The following is a 26,256-nucleotide window of genomic DNA, read 5'->3' on the forward strand; positions in this document are numbered from 1 at the left end:
TGAAAGAAGAGCTTTGCACCTTTATACAATATGCATGTGTCCTTGGGCCCAGGGTGTTTTGCCTCACCATCTGCACTACTGACTCCTTGTTGCTACTCAGCTTTTTTTTTTAAAGTGTCCCTGGATTCACTGAAAAAAATATGGCAACCATACAATAGGATAGGGTCCTTCAGTGCACCTGAGGCCAACAGGCTAGTTTAGGGAGTATTGGGTCAGGATTGCCCGCTTGGCCCGATGACTGTGGGTGCCGGGGCCATCGGTGCCATGCAGCATGCATGGCCCTGGCGCTGAAATATGTGGGTTTCTGGCCCCTTCATGGAGACTTTTGTGGGTGCTCAGGCGCCCAGGGCATTGGCACCTCTGTACCTGGCAGAACTGTGGCACACATAGGTGTAATGGCCAAGAGAGAGAAATGGCAGGGCAGCTTGTGAAGAATGGGGAGGGCTGCTGCTGCTGCTGCTGCCCTCCACCATCTGCCACCCAAGGACATTGCCTCACCTGCCTATTGGTAGGGCTAGCCCTGCAAGACTATCAACATTGGTTCATTAATTCACTGCCAACTCGAGAACTAAAAACTAATAATTCTTTCTTTTCTTTGCAAACATCTTCTTTGAAAGGAGCCAGTATGCTTTAACCTGTTGATTGTCTGCCTCCTGTCACGCAGCTGGCAAAGCCGCTGGAATTCTCCCTCCCCGGAGACGCCTCGCGCAACCCCGCTTACTCGGAAGTAAGCCTCCCGGAGTTCAGTGGGGCTCGCTTCTTGGCGTGTGGATCGAGACTTCGCGGCTGACGAGCCTCCCAGGTATGCGGAGGGAGCCGACGTCTTCGGGGGTTTCCTCTCCGGCGACGGGGCAGAGGGTTGCCGCCTAAGCCCCACCCCCCTCCGGCAAGGCAGGCATGGCCACAGAGAGTGACACCTCCGGCGGCGGCGGCGCTCGTCGCCCCACTGCCCGCCCCGCTCCCTCCCTCCGCGCCTGCAGGTGGATAATAGCCCGTCAAGCCCGCCTCTGAGGATGAGGTGATAAAGCGAGAGAGCAGCGAGCCCACAGGAAACGCCAGGCCGCTCTCCCGTAGCGGCGGAACGAAGGTCTCCCTCGCCAAGTCCGCGCAGCTCTCCCTCTCTCCCTCTCGGCGCGCGGGGACTTTTGCTGTTCTTTTACCTCCGGGGAGAAGAGCGCGCGGCGGGAGTGGCGCGGAGAAAGGGAGGAAGGCGAGAAAAGCGTGTCCCTGGGCGAAGGAAAAAGCCGCCCTGCTGCGCCTGGGCTGAAGCTGAGCATCCAGAAGCCCGGAGAAGGCGCAGCCAGTCGCCTCAGGTGAGCGCGAGAGTTTTAATTCTCTGGGCGAGGGAGACGCGGGCTGGAGGCGGAGGGATCGATTCGCGAGGACGGCGTCCTCGCATTTGCGGCCGAGCCCGCCTCTTTTTTGTTTTGAGTACGCGGAAGTGCCCCCCTCTTTTATAGAAGCATATGCTTATTAAACTATAAGCTGTTAATTGGAAGAGTGTTTCGTTGGCTTCCATTCGTTGCAGTTTCTGTGGCGAGAAAACGAACAGAAACCCCGCTGGGAGAGGCGGTCGTGCCCTTTACGGACAAATCCGGATTCTTTTCGAACCAAAATCGTGGTAGGGGGGCTTTAAAAAAGGTGGAGGGGGAAGCGGGGTAGTAGGAGACATAGGCGGGGAAGCTTGGGCATAGCACCAGTTTATTTTAAAAGTCAGGACGTGTTGGTGGTGTTTCCTGTATGTTTGATCTGAATGACCTTGGGACCATACCTCTGCCGAAACACCTGCTGTTTCCTTCTTGTTAATACGTCGGTTTGGACTACAGAGATTTCGGTCGTGTGGATGATATTCTATATTCTAAAAATGACTTGCGCTGTATCCAGCCTCACCGGGATGTTTCCCATCATAGAATGGATAAAAGTGATCTGCAGAGGCTGTTAAAGATGTGCATCGATAGGATCTCTTTCTAAGCAGGCTTGGGTGGCCTCAATACTTGCAGGATCCGTCTGGGACCCACTACCTAGAATCAGGTACAAAAGTGTACAAGTTAAAGAATTCCGAGGCCCAGGAATAGATCTGAGTTCATTTATTCCACACACAGATGTTACTTCCATCCCTGCTTACCCCCCCCCCCCATACTTCATTTCAGCAGAAGAATTGTGGGGGGTAACTTTGCTGGCACCTTTGTTAAACAAGAAGTATGAAATCTTCACCAAATCCTCCAAGCTCCCTGGAGCAGATCCTGCTCCATCTTCTGTCCAGCACTTTTCCATAGGATCTGACAACTTATTATACAACAGAATTTCATATATTTTTGTTGTTGATAATTCCCTTTTTATTAGATCCTTTCCTCAAGGAGCCGAGGCCACCATATTTGGTTAGCACTCTATCCATTTTACCCTCACAACATCCACCTAAGTTAGGTTAGGCTGAGATATGGGGACTGCCCAAGGTCACCCAGAGAGCTTAAAGGCTAAGTGGGAGTTTGGGGCTCCCTGGCCCCAGTCTCACATTCTTGATTACAACACTGCATTTTTAGCTCAATCATCCACTGAAAAGATCAGAACTGCTTATACATGTGGTTCCTATATGGCTTTTAAGTGGAATGTAGCTGCAGATTTGGGACGCGGGTGGCGCTGTGGGTAAAAGCCTCAGCGCCTAGGGCTTGCCAATCGAAAGGTCGGCGGTTCGAATCCCTGCGGCGGGGTGCGCTCCCGTTGCTCGGTCCCAGCGCCTGCCAACCTAGCAGTTCGAAAGCACCCTCGGGTGCAAGTAGATAAATAGGGACTGCTTTCTAGCGGGAAGGTAAACGGCGTTTCCGTGTGCGGCTCTGGCTCGCCAGAGCAGCGATGTCACACTGGCCACGTGACCCGGAAGTGTCTTCGGACAGCGCTGGCCCCTGGCCTCTTGAGTGAGATGGGCGCACAACCCCAGAGTCTGGCAAGACTGGCCCGTACGGGCAGGGGTACCTTTACCTTTTAGCTGCAGATTTGAGCTTGATTAATGGGCCCATGACACTTCTTTTTTTGTGTGCAGTAGCACCTTGCTCACATTAGGCACTAAATATGGAGTAACCCAGCAGCTGTAGTGTCTTCATAGTGGTGGTAAATATGAGAGAAGTTCGCTTGCTCTGTGGAAGCAGTGATTTTGAAAAGCAACATTATGCAACCATATCTACATATGAGACTTTGTGCTGATTTGAGGAGAAAAGCTTACAAACTGAAGGTGTGTGTCATTACTTCAGGGTAGCTGGGTATGTGAAATGAAATGCCCATTAATCTGAGTTCTCTTAACTGCTGCTTTTTAAAGTATCTGTTTGGTAGTTACTGGCTACGCAAAACTATCACATGGTCCAAATCTATAATTTGTGTGCTCCTTCCTTGTAGATTAGAGATCACATTTGGGCAGTTTTTATGGGCCTCATTTCCAGTAAGGGATTCAGGTTACATTTCTGCAAACTACCCAAACCAGCACATATTTGCATCTAAATGGGTTGAGTTACACTGACCTTAGTGGAACAAAGGTTACTGTCCTCAGCTTAAAATGCTTTCTTTAAACTGTTCTGCTGGCAGTGAAGGAAATAAAATGAAAATTATGTTCTTGACTTATACTGCACTCTCACAGGCAGATTGAGAAACTAAGCTGCAGTAATTACACTTGAGTTCAGGGTTCTGCATGTCTAAAGTGGTTTGAAGCATCATCCTAAATTGTTTGAGGATTGGGCTGTTCATTCTATTGTGGGATGTGGTGGTGGTCAGGAGCTTCAGTTTTTAAAGGCCATTTTCGCTGAGGCTTTGAATGATGTACTTCAGCTATTTGAGCAGGAACAGAAATTCACGTGCAGAATTGTCTTATTGGTCCTTTTTTCGTTTTCTCATATTGTGCTGTTTCTAAGGGCTATGGGATTGTTCCTTTGTTTTAGGTACTAAGGAAAAAAGGACATGTGATAAAGGGAAGGGATGTACTGTAGTTTAGGTTTCCCTGGAAGCAAATTTCTTGGGTGAGATGGGGTTTTCCTCTGCCTTCAAAGGCTGAAAGCACTTTATGCATAAGCAGTTCCTTCTGCCTGATAGGGTTACCAGCTTTGTCTGGCAGGGTTGTTTTCCTACCAGCAACTATGTGATAAGCAAAATTGCTTCAGGTGGAACTTTTTTCCTATCTGAATTTTCAGCCTGGGAAGAATTTCAGCCTTTAAACATCTGCTCACCATGGCAGCACTTAAAGACACAGAAGCCTTAATAATAACTTTGTATTCTATGGTCCTGTTCCAGGAACTTCATTATTGAAACGGTTTCTCTTTTTCTGTAGAATACATTCCATTTCTAAGCTCATTTTAATCTCTCTTGTTTCTGCAGTTGAACCACTATAGTGCTATAGGCTAAGGATGGAGAGGTGGGGAATTGCCATTCACAAATGCACGAAGGCTTACCTGCAGAGTAAGCCCCATTGAATTCATTCAGACTTACTTTTGAGTAGACATGGTTAGGATTGCTCTAGGTCAGTGTTTCCCAACCTTGTGCCTCCAGATGTTTTTGGCCTACAACTCCCATCATCCCTAGCTAGCAAGACCAGTGGTCAGGGATGATGGGAGTTGTAGGCCAAAAACATCTGGAGGCACAAGGTTGGGAAACACTGCTCTAGGTTACCTTATTAAAACTCTGTGCAGACTCCAGCTCAGCTCCTCATCCACAGTATTAGGATGAGACTGTGACCTACCAGGGAGGCAGGTTTACAGCAAATGCCTATTGACCATAAGGCATATGAAGCACATTGAATACTTATAATCCTTGTATGTTAATAGCACTCCTTCACTACAGTTGCCTGTACAGGGTTTTTTAAAAACAGTATTTGGAACAACCATATGCTGAACTGGTGTTAACTGAGTGATCTTCAGCTGCTGATACAATGCAAGTTCAAAAATATTTTGCTATGTACTTTGAAGATGACAGTTGAGTGGGGTGTCAGCATTGTTGACCCAAAGTGACATCAGAAAAGTTTAAAAGTGTCCCCCGGGTATCTTTAACTGTTTCCTCTGTATAATAACAAGGGCAGGAAAACCAAGTTATATACGCAGTTAATGTACACATAACACAGATATGCTGTCCTCATGGTTTTGTATCTTTCTGAAGTGTGATATGTGTAAGAGAACCTAAATCTCAAGTTTTCCAGTACTAAGAAGCAGATGGAAACTATGGAGCAGACTTTATGACATCCTATCTACCAGTAGCACATGTAACAAAATATTTTATTTTATTGTCTTTCTGCTACTGTGTGACACCTGGTGCTTTATAAATTATGCTTCAAGGGAAACGGGTGCCCCACATATTATTAATTAAGGTACAGTTACAAATGAGAATGCAGTGCCATGCATGCTTACCTGGGAGTAAGTTCCATTGGACTTGGAGAAACGTGGTTAGACTGCATAGTGGAAATTCTATAGAGGGGAATTGACTTCTCTCTCAAGCCAAAAAAGAGAGGTTGAAAAAAGCTGTTTCTTTGCTTGGTTAAAATAAACCTAAGTAGCTTCATGTATGTATACATATACATGTATCATCTCTATTTGTAGCATAATGTGTCAACAGCAAAAAATAAAATAAAGGATTCTAATTATAATTATTTGTCCAATGCAGGAACATGTCATTCATTCAATGCTTAAGAGTTTTTAAAATTACTAAGTGGTTTATAAACACTTTAAAATAAAATATTCATATAATAATGAAAGGTTCCTCAGATTCTAATATTAGCTATTTTTTTCAACCCCAGACATTTATTAACTACTGATATTCCAAATGTTAGACTAGTTTTTCCTTAATGTTCCAATTATACATTCAAAATAAGTTTGACATTCTGTTAATTATCATATGTAGTGTAACACAGTAAATTAAATGTAACATTGCATCTACTGTATTGTGTTATGAATTTTCCAAGCATTCAGGTGCAACTGGTTTGATGTTAAAACTTCTCATGCAAACAAACATAAAATTGCAGGTCTTTGGGTTTCAAAGGTACAAATGAATTTCCATATTACATCAGTCCATGTAAATTTCACCATAGAACTTTAAACAAATGGATTCAAGATAATGTATAATTTTGAAAACTTTCCCTTTCTGCAGCAACCTAATAAAGTTGCTAATTTTCATATATGAATTGGAGATCTAGTTGTGTTAAATATTTGTCCTGACTTTTTAGTAATGACGCTCAGTGTTGAACTTTCTCAGTGCAAAATAAGCAAGCAGCACATTCTTCATATGCATACCTTGCATACTGTGATGTATATCTATGAAGAACAAATCAGGTGATAGATGCTGTTTCTATTCTGCATGAAAGCTTTCCTGTTATACCAATTCTTCCATGATGAGTTCCCTTTAATTTAATTCCCGAGCTTTCTACTGACCACCAGAAAACTGCCTTAAAAGTCCTTTTATAAGTTAGCACTATTTGGAACACTTCCACATACCTGTTCTGGTACTTGATGTTAAAAGCCCTGCCCCTGCCTGAATGGCATGTTATAGCCACACAGCCTCATATCTAAATAGAATATTGCTTCAAAAAGCACTTTTGGAAAGCATGAAGGCGAGTGTGCTAAACAATACCTTAAATGAAAAAAAGAGATATCTGTGCTATTAACTACAGCAGGTTAATGGCTATCTGATTCAATTAGCTCCCCCCCCCCTTGAAAATGATGTACAAACTGTTGGGATACATGCTCTGTCTAAGCTGTAAGTACTTGATGGGAACAATCTAGTTCTTCTGAGAAGGGTGCTAAAGAAAGTGGTTTTCTTCTGGTTGAAATAAGTTCAGGCCTTATGACCTGCCACACCATGTTATCTGCTACTAAAAATGGTTGGTGCACCAACTGGGGAGGCATGATAAGCTAAGTGACCACTGAGTTCATAACATTTCTGGTCCAGGGTAACCTAGCCTTGAACTGAGACATCTTTTGGGTGTTTGATTTCAACGTAATTGATACCACTTGGTCAGATGAGCCAGAAATGTACAATTGCCAGCAAATAGAATTGTGTTTTTTGTTAAATAAATACAGAATATTTTACCTTTGTCTTGCTACCTAGTAATGGGAGTACATGGTGGTATGGCGTGGAATTCTTGATATTGTAGTCAGTGTGTTGAGAATACTTAGGTGCTTCATCAGAGTTTCAGGAAATCCAGCTGTGTGATGTTTGAGAACCAGCTTGGGATGTGATATTTTTAAAAAGTTATTGGAAGTTACCAGCATCAGCTTTGCATATATTCCTTATTTCTGTGAATTAATTGTTTTAACTGTTTTTAATATTGAGGTTTAAATTATCGTAACTCATTTTGGGACCTGATGGTGAAGGACGTGTAATAAATTGAAATATATAACAATAAATACTATAATAATTCTAGTGATGGACACCCACCTGCTGTTTCAGTTGCTTCAACAAACTCTCCTTTCAATGCTTTTCCTGCTCCTTTTAACTTCCACAGGGACAGGTACCGTACTTTATTTAACTCTAGACTAACAAAGCTATTGCCTGCCAAGAGTGCCTGCTCCGTTGCTCAATGTATGCCTTCTTCCTCATAGAAGCCATAAGAAGCCATTTGGTAGCAGCTCTCCAAGGTTTCAGGCAGGATAGAAGCCTTTCCAGACTTACATGGGTTTACCAGGGATTATATCTGCAACCCTTTTTTTAATGCATAGTATGTGGTTTACCACTGAGTTGTGGAATATTTTCAGTTAAAACAATAGAGAAACAATTTTTTTATAGTCACTACTTTTAGCGCTAGAGGAATTTGCACAAGTGGGTTTTTTTAACTTTGTAAAGTTTATTAGGATAGGTTTTGGGTAGCATGTGACACTTCATTAAAGGCTGTTCCAATAAAACAAATTACGGTACATGAAACATTTTGGTTCTCCTCTGTGAACCTGGAACAATCTTTCTACAGCTTGAAAATGCTCTGTGGTGGCTTTGAGAGTTGTATGTAGTCCAAGTCTTTGGTGGAATAGTTGTAGTACAGTATTGGAATTTCCCTGGTGTGTTCACTATATGAATTTAAAAGCTGCATGACTGGAAAAGGATCATTACTGAGTAATTTAAAGGTGGTACTAGTGTTATTTTGATTTTTACTTCCAGGCATGTAATCTTGTGCCACGTAATCATTTCACTGGTTTGGCTTTAATTTATACTTCCTTGTATGTTCTTTTGTAAATTGAAGCTATATAGTTAGAACTATAAATTACTGACCTGAATACATGTTGCTGACTCAAAAGGGAAGTATCTAGAAAGATCTCAACAAACAAACTTGGTGATGAATGTATCCGTGATAAATAATAAGCTTGTGTACACTGTAAGTTGAGAAGTTTTCCCAGCTTGTTTATTGGTTTTTGTAGGAAACAGAAAGTTTGCATCACATTACTTTTTCTCTCCTTTAGTGCAACATAGTTGACATGAGAAGAATACATGGAGTTAAATTCAAACTAGCAATGCAGAAGTAGGTAGGATTTAAGCCTAAAATCAGTGGGACTAAAATTTTGATTGATATGCTGTGATTCTATACACTAATGGTGGGGAATCTTTTTTCTATATATGGGGGGGGGAGGAAATCAGCTGGAGGCTAGGGCTGATGGTAGGCTGGCTGCAGTGGAAGGAAAAGAAATTGAAAACTGCTGGGGAAAAGATGGGATGGAGGATCCTGGAAAATGGCATGATTGGTTAGGGAACCTGAACAGAAGAACTTCACAGCACAGCATTTTGTGACAGATCCTCCTTGCAATTTAATAAAAATAATTAAGGCTGGAAACACTGATATCTTTGAATTGTAGGCTCCGCCACACAAAACGGTATGTGTGCTTCTCGGTAGCATGCACATGGGTCTGTTAAAAGGGATCAGTCCAGTAGCATACTTAAACCAGTAATGCACTTGGAGGGGAGATGTTTGGTTCCTTTGGGCTAAAGTCTGTCCTGTCATAGTATATCATGCATGCTCAAGGTACGAGTAAATTTGTTGTTACATTTGAATGGCTGTCAGAAAAAAGCACAAGCATAGAGAAAGAGCAGGAACACATACATAGATGACTAACCAACTGGTGTTCCGGTCAAATAAATTATGGCTATGTTCTTAAACAATTTATGAAAAGATTTGTTCAAGGCGTTGGAATTTCACCCATTTAACAAAAGGAATGGTGTGAGTTTTGCCTTTTAGGCTGTATAATTTATAATTCCTGAATCAGCAAGGATTCAGTTGTTGAACTAGCCAGACCACCTTCTTCGTAATGGCCCCCTAAATATGAGTTGCTAAGGTAACAGAGGAAGTGGCTCTGTGCCAAAGAGCAGATGGGTAGGGGCCGGCTATAAATGCCTGTTAGAAGGACAAAAGCCAGAGCTGAGGTGTGTAAGAGCTGGAAGCTAGAAGCAGGTTGCTGGCAGAAATAATAATAATGATCACAACAACAACAACAAATATAATTAATAATTCATACCCCACTCAACCACTTTAGTGGCTTCCAGCAAATATAAAAACATAATGATGGACAATTAATGGACATTTGAAAGAGGCTGTCTCAATACTTTATTATTACAGTATAACAAAGTTGGATTGATGGGTAAAGTGTGAGTGTCCTCTGCAGGAGTGAATTGTAAGGCATTGCAGTGCAATCCTGTAATGTCTACTCAGATGTAAGCCTTATTGAGTTCAGTAGGACTTACTCCCAGGCAGAGTGTCTGTGTCTGTTGATTGTAACCACAGTTACTTGCTTCAAAACTTTAGTGCATCTTATAATTGAGAAAGTAATTTTCTCTGTTTATAGGTTTGTCTGAAACTTGTAAAAGACGAACTGCTGAGAATCAAGATGGAGTCTGATTCAGTAAGTGAATATCTTTCAAATATAGCATGCCATTTGTTGTGATTTGTAAAAGTGTTTTCAGAAAAAAGAGATGGCAAATCTTATTATAAATGAACCTTAATTTATGTTTATTGAAAATAACGTCTCCACATCACACCTTTGTCTTAAATCTAGGATCTGATCTTTTTTTTAAAACGATATTATAGCAATTGGAAAACCAACAGGAAAGTATCTGCCAAAAAGCATTTTGAACTTTTATGGTGCAAACAGTTGCTGGTGCTTGCTCATCTAAAGTTCATCTCAATTCTTCTAGCAAGTGGGGACGGGTCCATAATTTTGGCCTGGTTTTGCTAGCCAAATAAAAATCTGTTTTTGATGGGGCCTTGTTTAGCTCAGCACAGCAGTGACCCATGAGCCTGCCTGTGAAAAGCCTGTCAGAACCCTTGTTGGGACATTGTGGACCTCCACCCTTCCTCCCCCAACTAGGACCTGGGAATATGGTGGGTAACACTGTGCAGCTGTTGACATGATAGCTCCACCCTGCTCCACCCTGTCCCACCCCTGCCATAGCTGTGCTTTCACGCTTGCCAGACAGCAACAGCACACAACCCATGGTGAATCTAGTGAGTAAATTGTGGAAGCCTAAGAAGCGGGCTGGATTTGTAACAGAGTGGCGCTGTGGGTAAAACCTCAGCGCCTAGGACTTGCCGATCACATGGTCGGCGGTTCGAATCCCCACGGCGGGGTGCGCTCCCGTTGCTCGGTCCCAGCGCCTGCCAACCTAGCAGTTCGAAAGCACCCCCGGGTGCAAGTAGATAAATAGGGACCGCTTATTAGTGGGAAGGTAAACGGCGTTTCCATGTGCGGCTCTGGCTCGCCAGAGCAGCTTCGTCACGCTGGCCACGTGACCCGGAAGTGTCTGCGGACAGCGCTGGCTCCTGGCCTATAGAGTGAGATGAGCGCACAACCCCAGAGTCTGGCAAGACTGGCCCATACGGGCAGGGGTACCTTTACCTTTGTTCTACTATAGTGCCAAAATGCATATAGAATTCTATAAGCATTGGGACCTTATCAATGCAGCACAATAGAAAACATCATCTGTGGGTAGCCACTACATTAGGCAGCCCTTAGAAAAAAAATTGCTTCTGAAATCATTAACATTGGGTTTGTCAATTGACAGTGAATATAGTAGCCAGGGCAGACTCGGCACTTCTTATGGCAGTCATGGGGGCCATCACATGTTTTCTCTGCTGCTAGCACTCATTTAGCAGCAGGCAGCACCCCTCAGCATATTCCACCAGGCCTTCAGACATGCTCCATGGGTGAACAGTGGGAGCAGCCAAGCTCAGCTTTCATACATAGTGGCTGTTTGCCATTTTAAGTTATCTATAATGCAAGGTCTTGGTTTATAGATATATGAAATTTACTGATGATTCGTGATTGTTTTACTGATGCTTTGTTAATTATTCTGTATGGTTTATGTTTTATTTGTGATGTTCTATTATATTGTTGTTTTTCATTGTTTGTGAGCCACTTTGTGTTTAATGTGAGTGAAAAGCAGCATAGAAATATAATAAATGATAAGAAATTAAGTTGTTTTAAACTGGCTTTTCAAAATAATTAAAGACTTTCTTGAGTTTTAAGAACTGTTTTTAATGTTTTGTTTAAAATTGGTGCAACCTGCCCTGTGATGTTAGGGAGAAGGACCAGCGATAAAGTAATTTGATGACAAATGACAACAACTATTGAAACAAATAAATAGACACTTGAGTGAACTATTGCAAAGTGAGAGTTGTTGGTATTCCAGTGCTTTCTAAACCATATTTGTTCACTCATGTGCTGATTTTGTTTCACCTGATTATTTCTGATTTTTAGAGGCCACCTCCGTATTATGAAAATTTTGCCTATCAGCCAGAAAATGCAGCTTCTCATAGGTACTTCAGTGGCTATAACATGTATCCACAATACCCACCTCCGTATTATCCTCCATCAGTGCCACATTACGTCCCCAGAATTTCTACTCATGAGTCAACTCCAGTGCCAACAATAGCACAACCAAAGTCTACAAAAATCTGCACGCCAAGTAAGCTTTTTTCTTTTCTTTTTTTTTAAAAGCAAGATTTTCTGTAATTAGACCTGTTGTATAGGTTTCCAAAAAAGCCTCTTTGTATTTGTTCATATGTTTAAACATTGTTCACATGGTTGTATAGTGGTACCTTGGGTTAAGTACTTAATTCGTTCCAGAGGTCCATTCTTAACCTGAAACTGTTCTTAACCTGAAGCAACACTTTAGCTAATGGGGCCTCCTGCTGCCACTGTGCCGCTGCTGCTCGATTTCTGTTCTTGTCCTGAAGCAAAGTTCTCAACCCGAGGTACTATTTCTGGGTTAGTGGAGTCTGTAACATGAAGCGTCTGTAACCTGAAGCATATGTAACTCGAGGTACCACTGTACTTCCATTGTTGTACCTTGTGGGGGGCAAGGGTAGCAGGGAGAATAGAATGGTGGGCAGTTCATTGAATTAATGATGTTACGGATTTTTTTGGGGGGTGGGTGGGCTGCTTTTCTTTAAACTGGTATGTACCTGTAGGTTAGGAATAGACTGTCTAGTCTTACAACTTATGAAAGTTATTTCTCTATATATTTTCAGGACTCAGGAAAATATTGTTACTCATTCTAGCCATTGCAATACTGCTAATAGGGGCTGCAATTGCATGTGTTCTCATCTGGTTTTTCGGTAAGGATCTGTTTGTGTTTATAGAAGATTAAAATGTCTTGCAACACGTTTGCCTGTGAAGTAGGTTAGATAGGCTGAGAGACAGTGACTGGCCCAAGGTCACACAGTGAGCATCATGACTGAGTGGGGATTTGAGCTCAGGTTTCCCAGATCCTACATTCTTAACCACTACCCCACACTGGCTCTCTTAACAACCACATAATGATTAAATTATGGACCATACATGTATGGTCATGGCCACAAACATCTGATAGCATTAGTCTATCCTGCTTCCTTTTCTCCCCACCCATATTTGAAATGGTTTTGCTTATGAAGCATGGCACTCTTTTTGTTGCCAGTGAAGTAGATTCCTAAATCTGATTTGTTTCTTTACAGTGACAGACAGTTGTTATGGCTCCAAGATACGGTGTGGCACTCAGGGAGTTTGTGTGTCACCATCTCAGTGGTGCAATGGAGTAAACGATTGTCCTGATGGTGAAGATGAAAATCGTTGTGGTAAGTGCATTCAGTGAATTATTATTCTTTTTTAAAAAATTGAAAGCCCCTCCTCTATAGTCAGCCTATAGTCAATGGTAGCTAATATTATCTACGGCTAGATTCTGTGTAGCAGTTGTTGGAGACAGGCAATATTTCTCGCACAGGACACTGGCAGTCATTGCTTCAATTACGGTGACCTGCAGTCATTGCTTCAATTATGGTGAGGTTTCCCCTGTGCTGAAATTCTCCTGACACAGTAAGCACAGAAGTACAGTAAGGGAAATATTAGGGCCATGGCTGGCCTGCTGCTTGTGATCTTAGAACAACAAACTTATTTTGTCGTCTCCCAAGTAAAGTAATCACCCACAAGTTGGAAATAACCTCTGCCTTGGGGATGGGGAGCCTGTGGCTGTCCACTGTTCTTGGATTCCCATTTCCCACTGTCCCTGACCATTGACCATAGTGGCTGATACTGAAAGAACTTGGGAATTCAATAACATTTGAAGGACCACAGCTTCCCCATCCCCGTTCTTTAAAAATATATATTAAAGATTTTCTTTGATTAAAACCCTCCCTCTTCTACAAGTTTGGATAATTACTACAGACATCCACACAGAGGCCCCTCCCAGTGTTTGTAATCTTATCAGCAATGCCCACCTACCCTTTAGCAACACCTGGCTTCTTTTTGCAGAAAGGGAATATCAAAGTTGCAGCAACTGCTATAAATGTGTCAGCCAGGTAATCTCCTTATTGAAATTTGATGGTTCTGAGACTTTTATATCATCAGAAAAATTATTTTTGTTTTAGTTAGGCTTTATGGACCAGATTTTCTCCTGGAAGTTTATTCATCTAAAAGCAAAAAATGGTACGGTGTTTGCTATGATGATTGGAATAATGAACATGGAAAGACTGCCTGTGAGGATTTGGGATATAACTCGTAAGTATAGTGATATTTTAATTATAGCAAATATAGACTGAAATAATTTGACTGCAATAATTTCCATATAATGAGGGGAAGGACTAGACCATGTGAAAAATGAACATAATATTTTAGCTGCAGTTCATCCCTTTTCAGCTTTTTTTTGTTATTAAAAAGTGTGCCTAAACATTCTGGTGTTTTGCCTATAACTTAGGTTTAAGGTGCCATTTAGCTCCTAGCTTTCACTTCTCTGTTTCTAACACTGCTGCATGTATCTTGATTACTGATATTTGCAGTAATACTTTTATTATAGCAGTGAGTGTAGTAATGGTGATAGGAGGAACAAAATTTGAATTCCGCATTGTGCCAGATCTTTCAACAAGCTTTACAGTGTTTCATGTAAGTGCTGGGAAAATAGATATGGCTCCCAAAATCATTATAATGCAGAACTCTCTAATGCAGCAGATACTATTGGGTAGTGCTCAAAGCTGGTGAAGAGGGAGTTCATATCTAGTGGCATTTTAAAAAATATTATTAATGCTTAAGCTGATTGTGTTGTGTGTATGCATGCTGAAATAGTTAAGCGCACATGTTTGAATGTTCACTCCTATCTTTGACAGGAACACATATCTCAGGAGCAATCCATTACCACTCAACACTTACTCTAGGAGCTTTATGAGGTTGAATAAAAGTGCTGTGGACACAGACTTGCATAAAAAACTTTATAACAGGTGATACGTCTATAATTTTTGACTACTTTTAAGGGTTTGACTCCCAGAACCATTATAATGCACAACTGTTGTCATAGGGGAGAACTTAATGATTGTTGGCATAAACAATTCTTAATAGAAATTGAAGACATTAAGCATATTTAATAGAATTTGAACTCATCAAACATATTTTACCAAGTTCTGTTCTGTGCATATAGAAGACAAATGTTTGCAGTTCAGGAATACTGCCCCTGAGTTGTCCAGATTAACAGTTGAAATGTGGAGGCTGCTTTAAATTGTGGGACATGTAACGAAGCAGATCTTTAATATGCCAACCTGGAAATTTTCTCCCCTCCACTGCAAACTTTTTAAAGCTGTGCTCAGTACCCAGTAGCTTGCAGCAATAGTTGTGCCAGTCTCTCTCCTTCAGTGTGAGAATATGCCTTGGAATTCCACCATTAAGAGCTGGGCAATACTTTAAGCACTGGTTATTCTGCTGTGAATGGTGGTGGTGGTGGGGTAATGGGGGGGGGAGCTGTTAGGAGCACCCTACAATGCCCGAGTAGGAGGACCATACATTTGTGTAAATTAATGATTGATACCCTCTTTTACCCTTGTGGAGTCTATTAGTGTAGAAGCCACTTCAATATGTTTTGAACTTGTGGTGTACGTGTGGAGCTGATTGTCTAGATTCTCCCTGCCCAGTTGGTACCCTGCCAGAAGGGAGGCTCCTGATTTACATGAGAAAATGTGTGCAGATCTGGTGGCATGATTACCCCCACACTGTTGTATAGGATTGTGTCATCTTGAAGTGGCTCTCACCCTGCTAAGCAGGTTCATGTGAAGTTGAAGCCGCCTCCTTCATACATAGTACAAATACATATATACTATTTGTGTTACAGCGATCAGTGTCCATCGCTACAGATGGTATCTCTGAGATGTATAGGTAAGTGTTGCAATGCTGCTTAGTTTTTAGTTACCTTTATCTGTTCTTATTTGAATTAACCTTTTCTGTCTTGTGCCTGACTTGTAAGAATCCTAGTAAGTAAGGAAGGAAGTAAGGAAGTAAATGAATGAATTTATGTTGATATGGCTGGGGTATGATTAAATTGGCCATATACATTTACCTTATTTCATTTGGAGATTGTGGGTTCTATTGTTATAAAGCCACCGTTATCATGAATAAGAATTAATATAAAATAGAGATCCTGATTTCTAAGGAACTGATATTAAGTGACTGTAAATCTGACTGTAGGCGACATGGCTATGGTAACTCCTAAAAGGAAGGGCAGGATACTGTACATATATTGTTGTCATGAGAGAGTCATAAATGGAGGCAGGAAACATCCTGTGACTTAGGTTATGAATAGTTTACTTATGAATGTTTTACTTATGTTTCCTCTATTTTTTACAAAGCGTGTGGCAATTCCAGTAAAGTTTGGAATCCTCGAAGCAGAATTGTGGGCGGAACTGCTGCCTCCCCTGGTGAGTGGCCATGGCAAGTCAGCCTTCATATACAGAAGATTCATCTATGTGGAGGGTCCATTATCACTCCTGAATGGATAGTAACTGCAGCTCACTGTGTAGATGGGTAAGTCTCAAACAATTTATCCCAAATTATGTGTCCCATGAGATTTTGTCTTTTGTATGTATAATGGCTCTGGTTTCTAAAACTTGTGAAAAATTATTAGGAACCATTTTTGTCTTTCAGTTTTTAAACAGAAGAGATGTAGGATCTGGCACTTATTTTTAGCCATGTTGAAATAATTTTCAAGGAATGCCTAGACAGCATTGTGTCTGTTTGGTGTGCTACGGAGAACTCGTCTCCTTTTGGTCAAATGTTCTCGAGGCTTTTTGAGGGGGGTTTTGCTCCTTTCTCCTCCTCTTTGCTAGGTCCTAACAAATGCAGACGCACTGACAGAAAAGATCCCTATGGTGTCTACACATGGCTTTTTGCTATCAATATAGGGTTGTAACCAGGAATGTTACTTTCTTGACAGTAGACCTTAGCATTAGGTGTTGATGCTGCAGCAACATGAATCATGCTTGAGAATAAATCATAATTGTTAGCCTTCATTTTGTTTCCTAGGGCATATTCTCATCCATTTGACTGGACAGTTTATCCTGGGATCATGACACAGCAAGAAATGCGTCCTCATAGGGGCTACAGAGTCGCCAAAATAATTTCTCATCCAAACTATGATTCAACTACTAAAAATAATGATGTTGCCCTTATGAAGTTACAGCATCCTCTACCTTTAGATGGTACCTATCTATTTACCTGTGTATATACATGTATATTTTATCTTTCTATTACCTGCTCAGTGCAGCTAACAAAATCAACATTGCATCAAGCTAATTGCACCAGATCAGTACAAAACAACAGAGGCTGATTTAGGGGAGCACGACCAGTTCAGTTGCACTGGGTGCAGTGCCTCAGGAGTTCTGCAACTATTATGTAGAATGGAAGACAGAGGAGGCAGGGAGTGCTAAATTTCAGTGTTTGCACAAGGCACTGCTGAAATTTGAGACCCCAAGACCTGCCACTGAAAATGATTAAAATGAAAGATGTGATTCTATGATGATAACCTAATAGAAAATTGGAGAACCTGTTTATCTTTCTACAGGTAAAGTTTAACTGTACAGTTCTACAGTTAAAGTTTAACTTCTACACTTAAAGCAGTACAGTGGTACCTCTGGTTACGTACTTAATTCGTTCTGGAGGTCCATTCTTAACCTGAAACTGTTCTTAACCTGAAGACCACTTTAGCTAATGGGGCCTCCTGCTGCCGCAGCGGCGCAGTTTCTGTTCTCATCCTGAAGCAAAGTTCTTAACCCGAAGTACTATTTCTGGGTTAGCGGAGTCTGTAACCTGAAGTGTATGTAACCTGAAGCATATGTAACCCGAGGTACCACTGTAATAGCAAAAAGTTTATATTTCAAAATGTAGCAACAAGCCAGTCTAATCCACTATACCGAAGCACCAAATGTAAGTTTGCAAGATCTTTGCCTCTTCAGAAGCAAGTATTGCATCATGCACGCAGCTCTGCCTTCATCCACCACTGCTGTGGTGACTGGGCCAGGGCCTCCGCCTTTGCCGCAAGGCCTCTGTGGTCATGGCATCAGCAGGGTGGGAGAGGCGGAGCGTGTGCAGCTGGGCGTCCACCCACTACCACTCTCCACCACCGCTGGCTCTCTGGTGCTGCAACAGCCTCCATTGAGGCCTGCTGCAGACACACCCCATAAGCAAGCCTGTGGCCACAGTGAGCTGCAACAGAGGCCCCATGGTGAAGGGTCTCTGGAGGCCACCAGAGAGCCAGCGAGGTAAAGCTGTGGTGGGTGGAGACTGAGCAGCGCACATGTGTGCAACATGACTGCCAGGCACCCACAATAGAAATTTTGTGGGTGCCCATACACCCAGCTCTGCCCCCCCGATGGCCCCATTGTCCTCCACATGTCAGGGTGCAAATCTTTACACCACGGAGCTTCCTGTGCTTGTGTTGACTCCCCCTGCATTCTATGCCAAATACTGTAGAAAATGCACAGTGCCCCAAATAATGTAAACACCTGCAGTGTCAGTTTTTATTTCCTTTCTCTTCCATCCCCAAACCTCCATGTTTGTGGGATGGTGGGGAAAATATAGTTTTTTTATTTTATTTCATTTTTAAAATTATTTTCAATTTTTTACATTTCAGTAATTTTGCAGTCATGTTAACATTTTGAAACTCAACTCCCCCCCTTTCTGCGGTTCCTTACATTTATTTTCAGCATATTCCAATTAACTAAACTTAATCATTTATTCATCTATTGAAAAATGTAGTATTAAGTAAGGCGAGTTGCTGCTTTTATTACTCTTAACTTGTCTCCAACCTTAGTCACATCTAGGCTTCTGCCAAAAGTGTGTTTCTGGTGGGCAAAGGTTTCTTGCCTTGGTAGCTCCCATACAGTGAACAAAAATGCTCATTTCCTCAAGGAAATTAGAGTGCTAGTAGAAATCGGGTACTATGAAAGCCCCCAACCTTCCATGTTAGAAGGGCTGAGAGTGCTGTTCTGGCAACTCTCTATCAAATTCTTATTCCTGCACAGTTACTGATTAGCAATATGTTCTTGCCTCATAGAGTTTATAAGTCCAGTTTGTTTGCCCAACCCTGGAATGATGTTTCAGCCTGAGCAACAATGTTGGATATCTGGATGGGGCGCGAAATTCCAGCGAGGTAAAATCGCTTTCTATCAAAGTCTGGCCTTTCCTTTAATTATATGTTGTGGCACTTTGGAATTGCTGCTATAAAAATATGAAAATAACTGGCTTGGTTGCAACAAATTAAAGTGACCCAGTTAAAAGTCACTCTTTATGTTGGAACTAGATTGTTAGTGCAATATCACCTTATATATGTCCTATACATGTTTGTTGTTGCTATGAATCTTTTTGTCACCCTGAGCCATTACTGATTTGTTTATGTTTTGTTCTAAATGGAAAAAGCCACCAGATATTTTGAGGAAAGTGACACACAGTTGTTGCTTTACTACATAGCGTGTTCTCCTTCATAGAGAGCACGTGTTGCGGTGGGGTCTGCTGAGCCACCCCTCTGTTACCAGGCAGGGTCTCTAAAGATGGCCTGGGGCAGTGATTGGTTCACTGGGTTGCTGGGGTAAAGTTATGTTGCAATTTCAGTGGGAGGGGTAAAATGTTTAAATACTCTGCACGCAGCCTGGAGCTTTCTCTTTGCTGCGTGCAACGGATCACCCGCCCACCCGCCCTTGAGTAAGGGGTTGTTGCATTGACCTTGCTATGCCTGTCATGGGGTCGTCTCCCGTTGGGGCAGGGGCCTGGTAGGAATTTTGTCCATCTGGCTGATTGGTTGGGCCATTTGGTTTGTGCCTACTGCGTAGCAAATCGTCACAACTTGTAAGGTTGCGGTTAGGCATTGGTTATAAATTGGTGGAGGAGGGGTTAGGATAGGCTGGGCCTGCCCCTCCATGGTTGCTGCAGAAAGGGAATTCCGTTAAAGGAATCCTGGGGCTTGCCATCTTTTCATCCAATCCCTGGAATGGGACTAGGACCGGCAAGCCTTCAGGGAGCATGCGGATGAGAATTGAGGGTCTGTGGCCCAGCTCCATTTCTCCCCGACTTGCTTTCCCCCGAACTGTCTTTTGGTGGTGCCCGCAAATCAGTTCTGTCCCCAGGCGGGGGGACAGATAGTCTTAACCAATGCCTAAACAACAACTCATGGTTTTGTATTTAAATAAAGTTGTGGCCAAAATTATGCCAAAAACCTTAAACAAAAATTAAGTGTGCGTTGTGAGTTATTTGGGGGGTGGCTTGGGGACCTCGACATGCAAATAGCCTACATCCTCACTGACTCTTAGCTATTCTGGCTGGAGAAGGTGAAAGTTACACTTCAGCAACATCTCAGGTGCCAAATTTTGGGGAAAGCAACAAAGGTTGCAGTCTGAGACTCGGAAGGAGAGTCAGAGTTAGCTGAAAACTTGAAGGCATCGCAAGATCCTGAAGAGTTTGTATCAGGATCTGTTTTCAGCAGTGCTGCTGCTACAGTCATACCTTGGAAGCTGGATGCCTTGTGAGTCGAAGCTGCAAACCCAGAAGTTAGTGTGCAGGAAGCTCCTGCAGTCAATCGGAAGCCGCGCCTTGGTTACCGAACGTTTTGGAAGTCAAATGGACTTCCAGAACGGATTCTGTTCAGCTTCCAAGGTACGACTGTATTTGTAAATCTAAATATTATAATGCTGCATAAGTCTCCAATGAGTACTCCCTCCAAAGGAAGTAAAATGCAGTTATGCACTTCCCCTAGGGTTTCTCACTGCTCAGGAATGTGGGGAACAGATAATTGTTTTATGTATATGAAATGTCTTGTTTAATGCAGCTTTGAAAAAGACATTTGGAGACAAGTTGCAGTGCTTTGTCAATCCATTGAACTGCATTTTTACTGCAGAGTCCATTGCCTATATGTCAACATTCTGCAGCTGAAAGTTTTAGTAGCTTGTATTTGAGTGGCTCCTAATATGTTGTTTTTGCACCTATTTTTCAACCTTAGGTAACACTTCAAAAGAACTGAATGCAGCAATGGTACCTCTGATAGACTCAGCCATATGTAATGATAGGTATATCTATAATGGACTCATTTTGCCTACCATGTTCTGTGCTGGATATATAGAAGGAAAGGTGGATTCTTGTCAGGTAATGTCTCTCTATTTTAAGTGATAAAGCAGCGCTTAGATTCTAGCATGAGCTCTTGTGGTCAATTAAGACACAGTGCTAGTTTAGCCATATGAAGCCCTAAATGGCTTAGGAGCAGGTTACCTGAGAGATTGCCTTTTCCCACATATGCCTCACCACACCTTTAGAGCACCTTCACAGGTTCTGCTTTGGCTGCCTTCAACAAGTGAAGTGAGGTGGGTGTCTACCAGGGCCTTTTGGTTGTTTCATCTTGGCAGAGAGAGACTCACCATGGAACTTTTCATTAGTGTCTTCCCAGTGCTTTACCCAGGCTTTTAAAGTGTTTTACATCTGGCCCGTAAGACCACCCTGAGACCTGTGGGTATAGGGCGATTTACACATTTTAATAATACTAATAATAATGGCTGAGTTTATGGAAAGGAGGTAGTTTTTCTGTCTTCCATTGTGTTTATTGATGTGACCATAGAAATGTTAATACAAATAAATAATGGTGATTAGTTCATTGGAAAAACATGTTTGACTGATTTAAAAGCATCTCTCATTTCCTTGGTGAACTTCTTTTACAGACGGAGGGTGACCCCTCTCAACCCCCTCCAGTTTTCCTATTCCTACATGTTTTCCCCATCTAAAAGCTAAACAGAACTTCTGAAAACCATTCAATAACTATTAAAGGGCTGCTTACTTTCAGAAAAGTTAGTATTAGCCAGACGTTGTAGGCGTAGGGCTCCCTGCCAGACGACATTGGTGCCACCACTGAGGAGACTATTATAGCAGATGATGATTCTAGGTAGCATACAGTGGTTAAGTAAATTGCACAGGTCCTGCCCTTAGGCTTACAAGCTCAAAAACAAAATATGAAATGGAAGAGGGATAGGAAGGAGAAAGCGATAAGTAGAAGTAAATTCAGGTACCAAAATTTCTTAGCTACGTAATGGGCAATTGAGAAAGTTGTGGGAGAAGAGAAGCCAGAAAGGAGTTGGTCCCAGTGACTTCCTCAAGTGGAGTTATGTAAAATGAATGGAATTTTAAGCAGGGCTCCTCACCTGGCTTCTAGTGTTTGAGCAAACACAAGGAGATAAATTAGGTATACAGGGTCTAGACAGTCAGAGCCTTTTCAGGTCAAAACAAGTAGCTCATATATGGCACATTGCCAATGCAAATGCTATAAAACCCATCTAATATAGTCACAATGGATCTCTTCATTAGTAGGCAAGAAATTTCATTCTGCAGTAGTTGAACAAAGGGTTTAAAAGCAGCAGTAACTTTACCGTGGGTTGCAATAAAAATGATTACAATTTTCCTATAGAAAACTCTGCATGTGACTTATAGGGTATAACTGTAGAATGTGTTTCCTCTCTTGTTTTAGGGTGACAGTGGTGGTCCATTGGTAACTCAGAAGAATGCTTTGTGGTGGTTAGTGGGTGACACAAGTTGGGGAACGGGCTGTGCTAGTAGATACAGACCTGGAGTTTATGGTAACATGACAGTGTTTGCAGACTGGATTTACAGAAATATGCAGGTAACCTTCTCTGAAATATTTTGATAGCACTTTCCGAGGTGGGTTTTAGTGGTTGTCAGATACATTGCAGTAATGATGAAATGGCCACGGGGCTGAATGACAAGAGGCGGGGTGGGGAGTGGTAGCCTTCCCTGACCTTTTCTGCCAGCCAAGCTGCTGCTTGGTAACAAGAGGAGCAAAGCAGGGATTGCAGGTCCAGGTTGCCACAAGTGGACAGGGGCCTGGCTCATTTGTAAGGGCAGAGAATTCTGTCTGTGTTGACAAAGGTGTTCAGTGTGTGTGTATCAAATTTGCTTCAATCATGCTGCAGCACGGCCAAGAGATGGAAGTCAGGGAACTGGCTCTATATAGACAAATTTGTTTAAACATTTTCTTAAAAGGGAAATGAAAACTTGGTCTTCCTCTACATCATGTGGGGCTGGAATGACATAACTTTTGCTCCAATCAATTATCTCTAGCCTGCTCCACCCAATATGATTGGGGAAAGCTAGGTGACTCCATGTGCTCTGCAGAGTTGCCTGGTTTTTACCCAGTAGCTCCAACCTTGCCCTGCTATCTATCTTAAGTATTTATACATTAGGCCGGGTTTCCAAGTCTACAGCTGTTTTTAGACTACAGCTCCCATCATCCCTAGCTAGCAGGACCCAATGGTCATGGATGATGGGAATTGTACTCCAAAACCAGCTAGTTACCCAAGTTTGGGAAACCCTACATTAGAGAAAGTGTCTTTGATGTGTCTAGATCCAGCCTAGAACAGGGGTTGAAAACCTGTCGCTCTGCTGACTATTAACTTCCACCAGGTACAGTAAACATGGCTTTTAGTCTGGGATGGTGGGAGCTGCCCATTCCTTAGACCCTCTGTTATTAAGAGAGCTCCTCCCTACCAAAGTTCAGGTGATAGCAGTCCCAAAGAGGGCATTTTGTGACAGCCCCTAAGCTGTGGAATTTACTCCCTCTAGAGGTGTATATGGCACCTTCATTACAGTTTCCCATATGCTGAAGATGTAGCTCACTCCTGGCCTTTCATACTGGAAAGCTATTTTAGGAGCCCCCCTATTCTTCTGCATGCAAATTGTTTTAACTGATATAATTTTTAATTGTTGCAATCTTTCCCAGGACCTCATGTAAGAAATTGCATAAGAGGCTAAAATGTACCTCTCCTTAGTTTTTGTGAGAGAAATAATTGATAGTGGTGACAGCAGTGGCACAGGGACCAAAGGGGAAGGCGGGAGAGAGCAGATCTGTAGTGTGTGCACAGGCATGTCCACTCTGGAATGCCATTTGGCCACTTCTGTTGCACTTGGCTCTCAAGGCACAATATGGTTCCAAATGTGTTATCTCCCATCAAGGAAACTTTTTTTTTTGGGGGGGGGTGTTTAGTCAGTCAAGACACAGATACAGTTCTCCTGCAACTGTCTTTTGTCTCTGTGGTAGGAATTACAAGGTGTGTACAGGCACACCCTTTGGCTGCCACCTTCAGTCATTTGCAGGTTGCCACGACCTGAAAATTTATAGTTCCATAGAAAGACTTGCCAGCCCTGCTATGGTTTACTCATGATCCTGCATGCAGGGATGAAGAGAATGTGAGTCAAGATCCCTGATCTTGTGGGAGCAGGGGGCAGTCAAGAATTCAGTGGCACCACTTGCTTCTTACCTTGAACAACTGATTGTGTTAAAAGTTCACGTAAACATTAATAAATTCAATACTTTGGTTTGAGGTTGCTGAAACTTGTGTTTTTCCTAACAGGCAAACAGATGATGATATTCAGCCACACACCCCTGCCCTCCATGGAATGAATGGTGCCCCTGATGTATCTGATTGCTTCCAATGGCTTTCTTGGTCTTCATCATTCCTGTACTAAGCGACTCTTAGGACCTAAACACTTGATAATTCTGAATGCTTGCAAAGTATTCGGGGCCATTTGCACTGGGAATGTCTTAATATCAAGCGGTGTAGGTTGAACAAGATTCTCTTTACTTCAGTGTAGGTGCCCCTGGTCAGTATCACTTCCTTATCAAGTTGCTAAACTTTTCTTCATTTTGGAGGATTCCCAGCCAGTTTTTTTTTTAAGTTTCATTATAAATCCTATTTATAAATTGCTGTTACTGCTGTCTTTGGAATAGCACAGCATCTTGTTTATTTTCTTGGTTTTATTTTAACTTTTAATATATTATTATCTGTGAATATCTGGGCTGCTGGCTAGCCCCGTTTTTCAAAATTGAGGGTAAATGTCTTACTGTAACATATGAAGAGACCTTCTCCAATACTCCAGTACTACTGAGAGATGAATAATACTTTTCCATTATCTCTTGGGTCAGGTACCTTTACTTCCTTGTGCTCTGTCTAGGTATTATATTGATTCTGAAATCAAGTCTATGTTCAGGTTTATACTGAATTCCTCCCCTCCTTCCAATATCAAAATTAGAGTTTGGTTCAGAAAATGGGAAAACCTTGAATTTTATTTTGTTAGAATATTCCCAGGTCATATCTGATGCAGAAAGGATAAAACTACTACTGAGCCTCAGTAAACAACCAACTGAATGTTATTTACTTATGTGCTTACTCATGTTTAGAGCCTGCAGAAAGTAGCTAGGGAACAATTGAACAGTTTTCCCCAATCTCTTTCCTGAGCAAAGACTAAATATGCTCTTGTGAATATTTATTACATGCGGTTGGCTGGTGTTAACCCACATGTTACTGGAAAAGTAACCACTTAATCTTACAGCTACCTCATTTTGTAAGAGAGCGGCAACATTTATCTATTAAGCAGGGATTTTTTACAATTAAAATTTACAATTTTAATAATGAATTCAGAAAAAAACTTAAATATGGAATGTGTAACAGCAATAAAATCTGGCAAACTGTGGATTTCTTGTGATTCCCACGGACTGAAATTACTAAACTGCTGCTATTGAATTGCACTTTTTTTTAAAAAAAAAAAAATGTGCCGGTTACTGCAGCAACTTTCATTTCAGGGTTTGCCGATAAAGTTGGGTAGTAATGAGCCACTCAAATCATTATTTAAAGGAGACATACTGATAAATACTATGAATATAAATCTTGCTGAATTGTTAAATAGTTGTGCCACTATTTTAAGTAGCAAATATTTCTTTACTTCAAAATTGAAATACACCATGTATCTTATGTACAAATAAATAATTTTTTTACTCTCTTAACCCTTTGGCTAATTAATATTTCTTGTGTTTCTTGTGATAGTAGGACCATTAGCAAAAATGGGCACCTACAACTGGAGAATATTTGGGCTTCAAACATTCTTTTCACACTGTCCTTGCTGGATGAGGATAATGGGAATGATACAGCATGTGTATGGCCACTTTCCCTGAAAATGTAAATTAAGGAAGATTAACTGCAGAACAGACTTTCCCCCACAACATTAACAATGTTTTCCATTACTCAAAAATGTTGTCTATTGAAGATACTACAGTCGTACCTTGGAAATCGAACGGAATCCGTTCTGGAGCTCCATTTGATTTTCAAAACGTTTGGAAACCAAAGCACAGCTTCAGATTGGCTGCAGGAGCTTCCCAGAAGCCAATCGGAAGCCCCATTGAACATTCAGCTTTTGAAAACTGAAACACTCACTTTTGGGAGCCAATTTGTTTGGGATCCAAGGGTATGACTGTATTCATATTTGGAAACTTGTTTTAGATCTTTACCATGACATGAATTAGGATGGTACATTCTGGCCAAGCAATCTGTGACCCCCTTAACATATTTCCCATCAGCCACAGAGCATGGCTAATGGTGATTATAGGAGCAGTAGTCGTAAACATCTGGAGGGGCAGAGGCTGCCTAACAGGGTAGAATGGTAAAAACCTTTCCTGCATAATTATTTTTAAAACACAAGCTTAAAA

The 26,256-nt window shown here is 41.9% G+C and overlaps 1 protein-coding gene across 3 annotated transcripts; it reads left to right on the forward strand.

Moving 5' to 3' along the window:
* Window positions 1-900: 900 nt before the first annotated feature.
* On the forward strand, window positions 901-25,557 carry TMPRSS2 (transmembrane serine protease 2). 3 transcript variants are annotated; one of them, XM_083734781.1, is made up of 14 exons: window positions 901-1,313; window positions 9,789-9,845; window positions 11,700-11,907; window positions 12,473-12,559; window positions 12,935-13,054; window positions 13,844-13,973; window positions 14,576-14,686; window positions 15,568-15,611; window positions 16,082-16,256; window positions 16,755-16,930; window positions 18,784-18,879; window positions 20,719-20,861; window positions 22,228-22,380; window positions 24,128-25,557. In XM_083734781.1, exons 2-14 carry the CDS (start codon window positions 9,831-9,833, stop codon window positions 24,137-24,139), a joined length of 1,470 nt encoding a protein of 489 aa, XP_083590907.1. In that variant the 5' UTR covers window positions 901-1,313; window positions 9,789-9,830; the 3' UTR covers window positions 24,140-25,557. The 3 variants fall into 3 exon arrangements, with proteins under 3 accessions (XP_083590907.1, XP_083590905.1, XP_083590906.1); XM_083734779.1 differs by lacking the exon at window positions 24,128-25,557 and having other exon boundaries at window positions 922-1,313; window positions 22,228-24,118; XM_083734780.1 differs by lacking the exon at window positions 24,128-25,557 and having other exon boundaries at window positions 1,060-1,303; window positions 22,228-24,118.
* Window positions 25,558-26,256: the final 699 nt, after the last annotated feature.

The sequence above is a fragment of the Podarcis gaigeae genome, assembly GCF_964106915.1.
Source record: "Podarcis gaigeae genome assembly, chromosome: 4".
Classification (NCBI taxonomy): Eukaryota; Metazoa; Chordata; class Lepidosauria; order Squamata; family Lacertidae; genus Podarcis; species Podarcis gaigeae.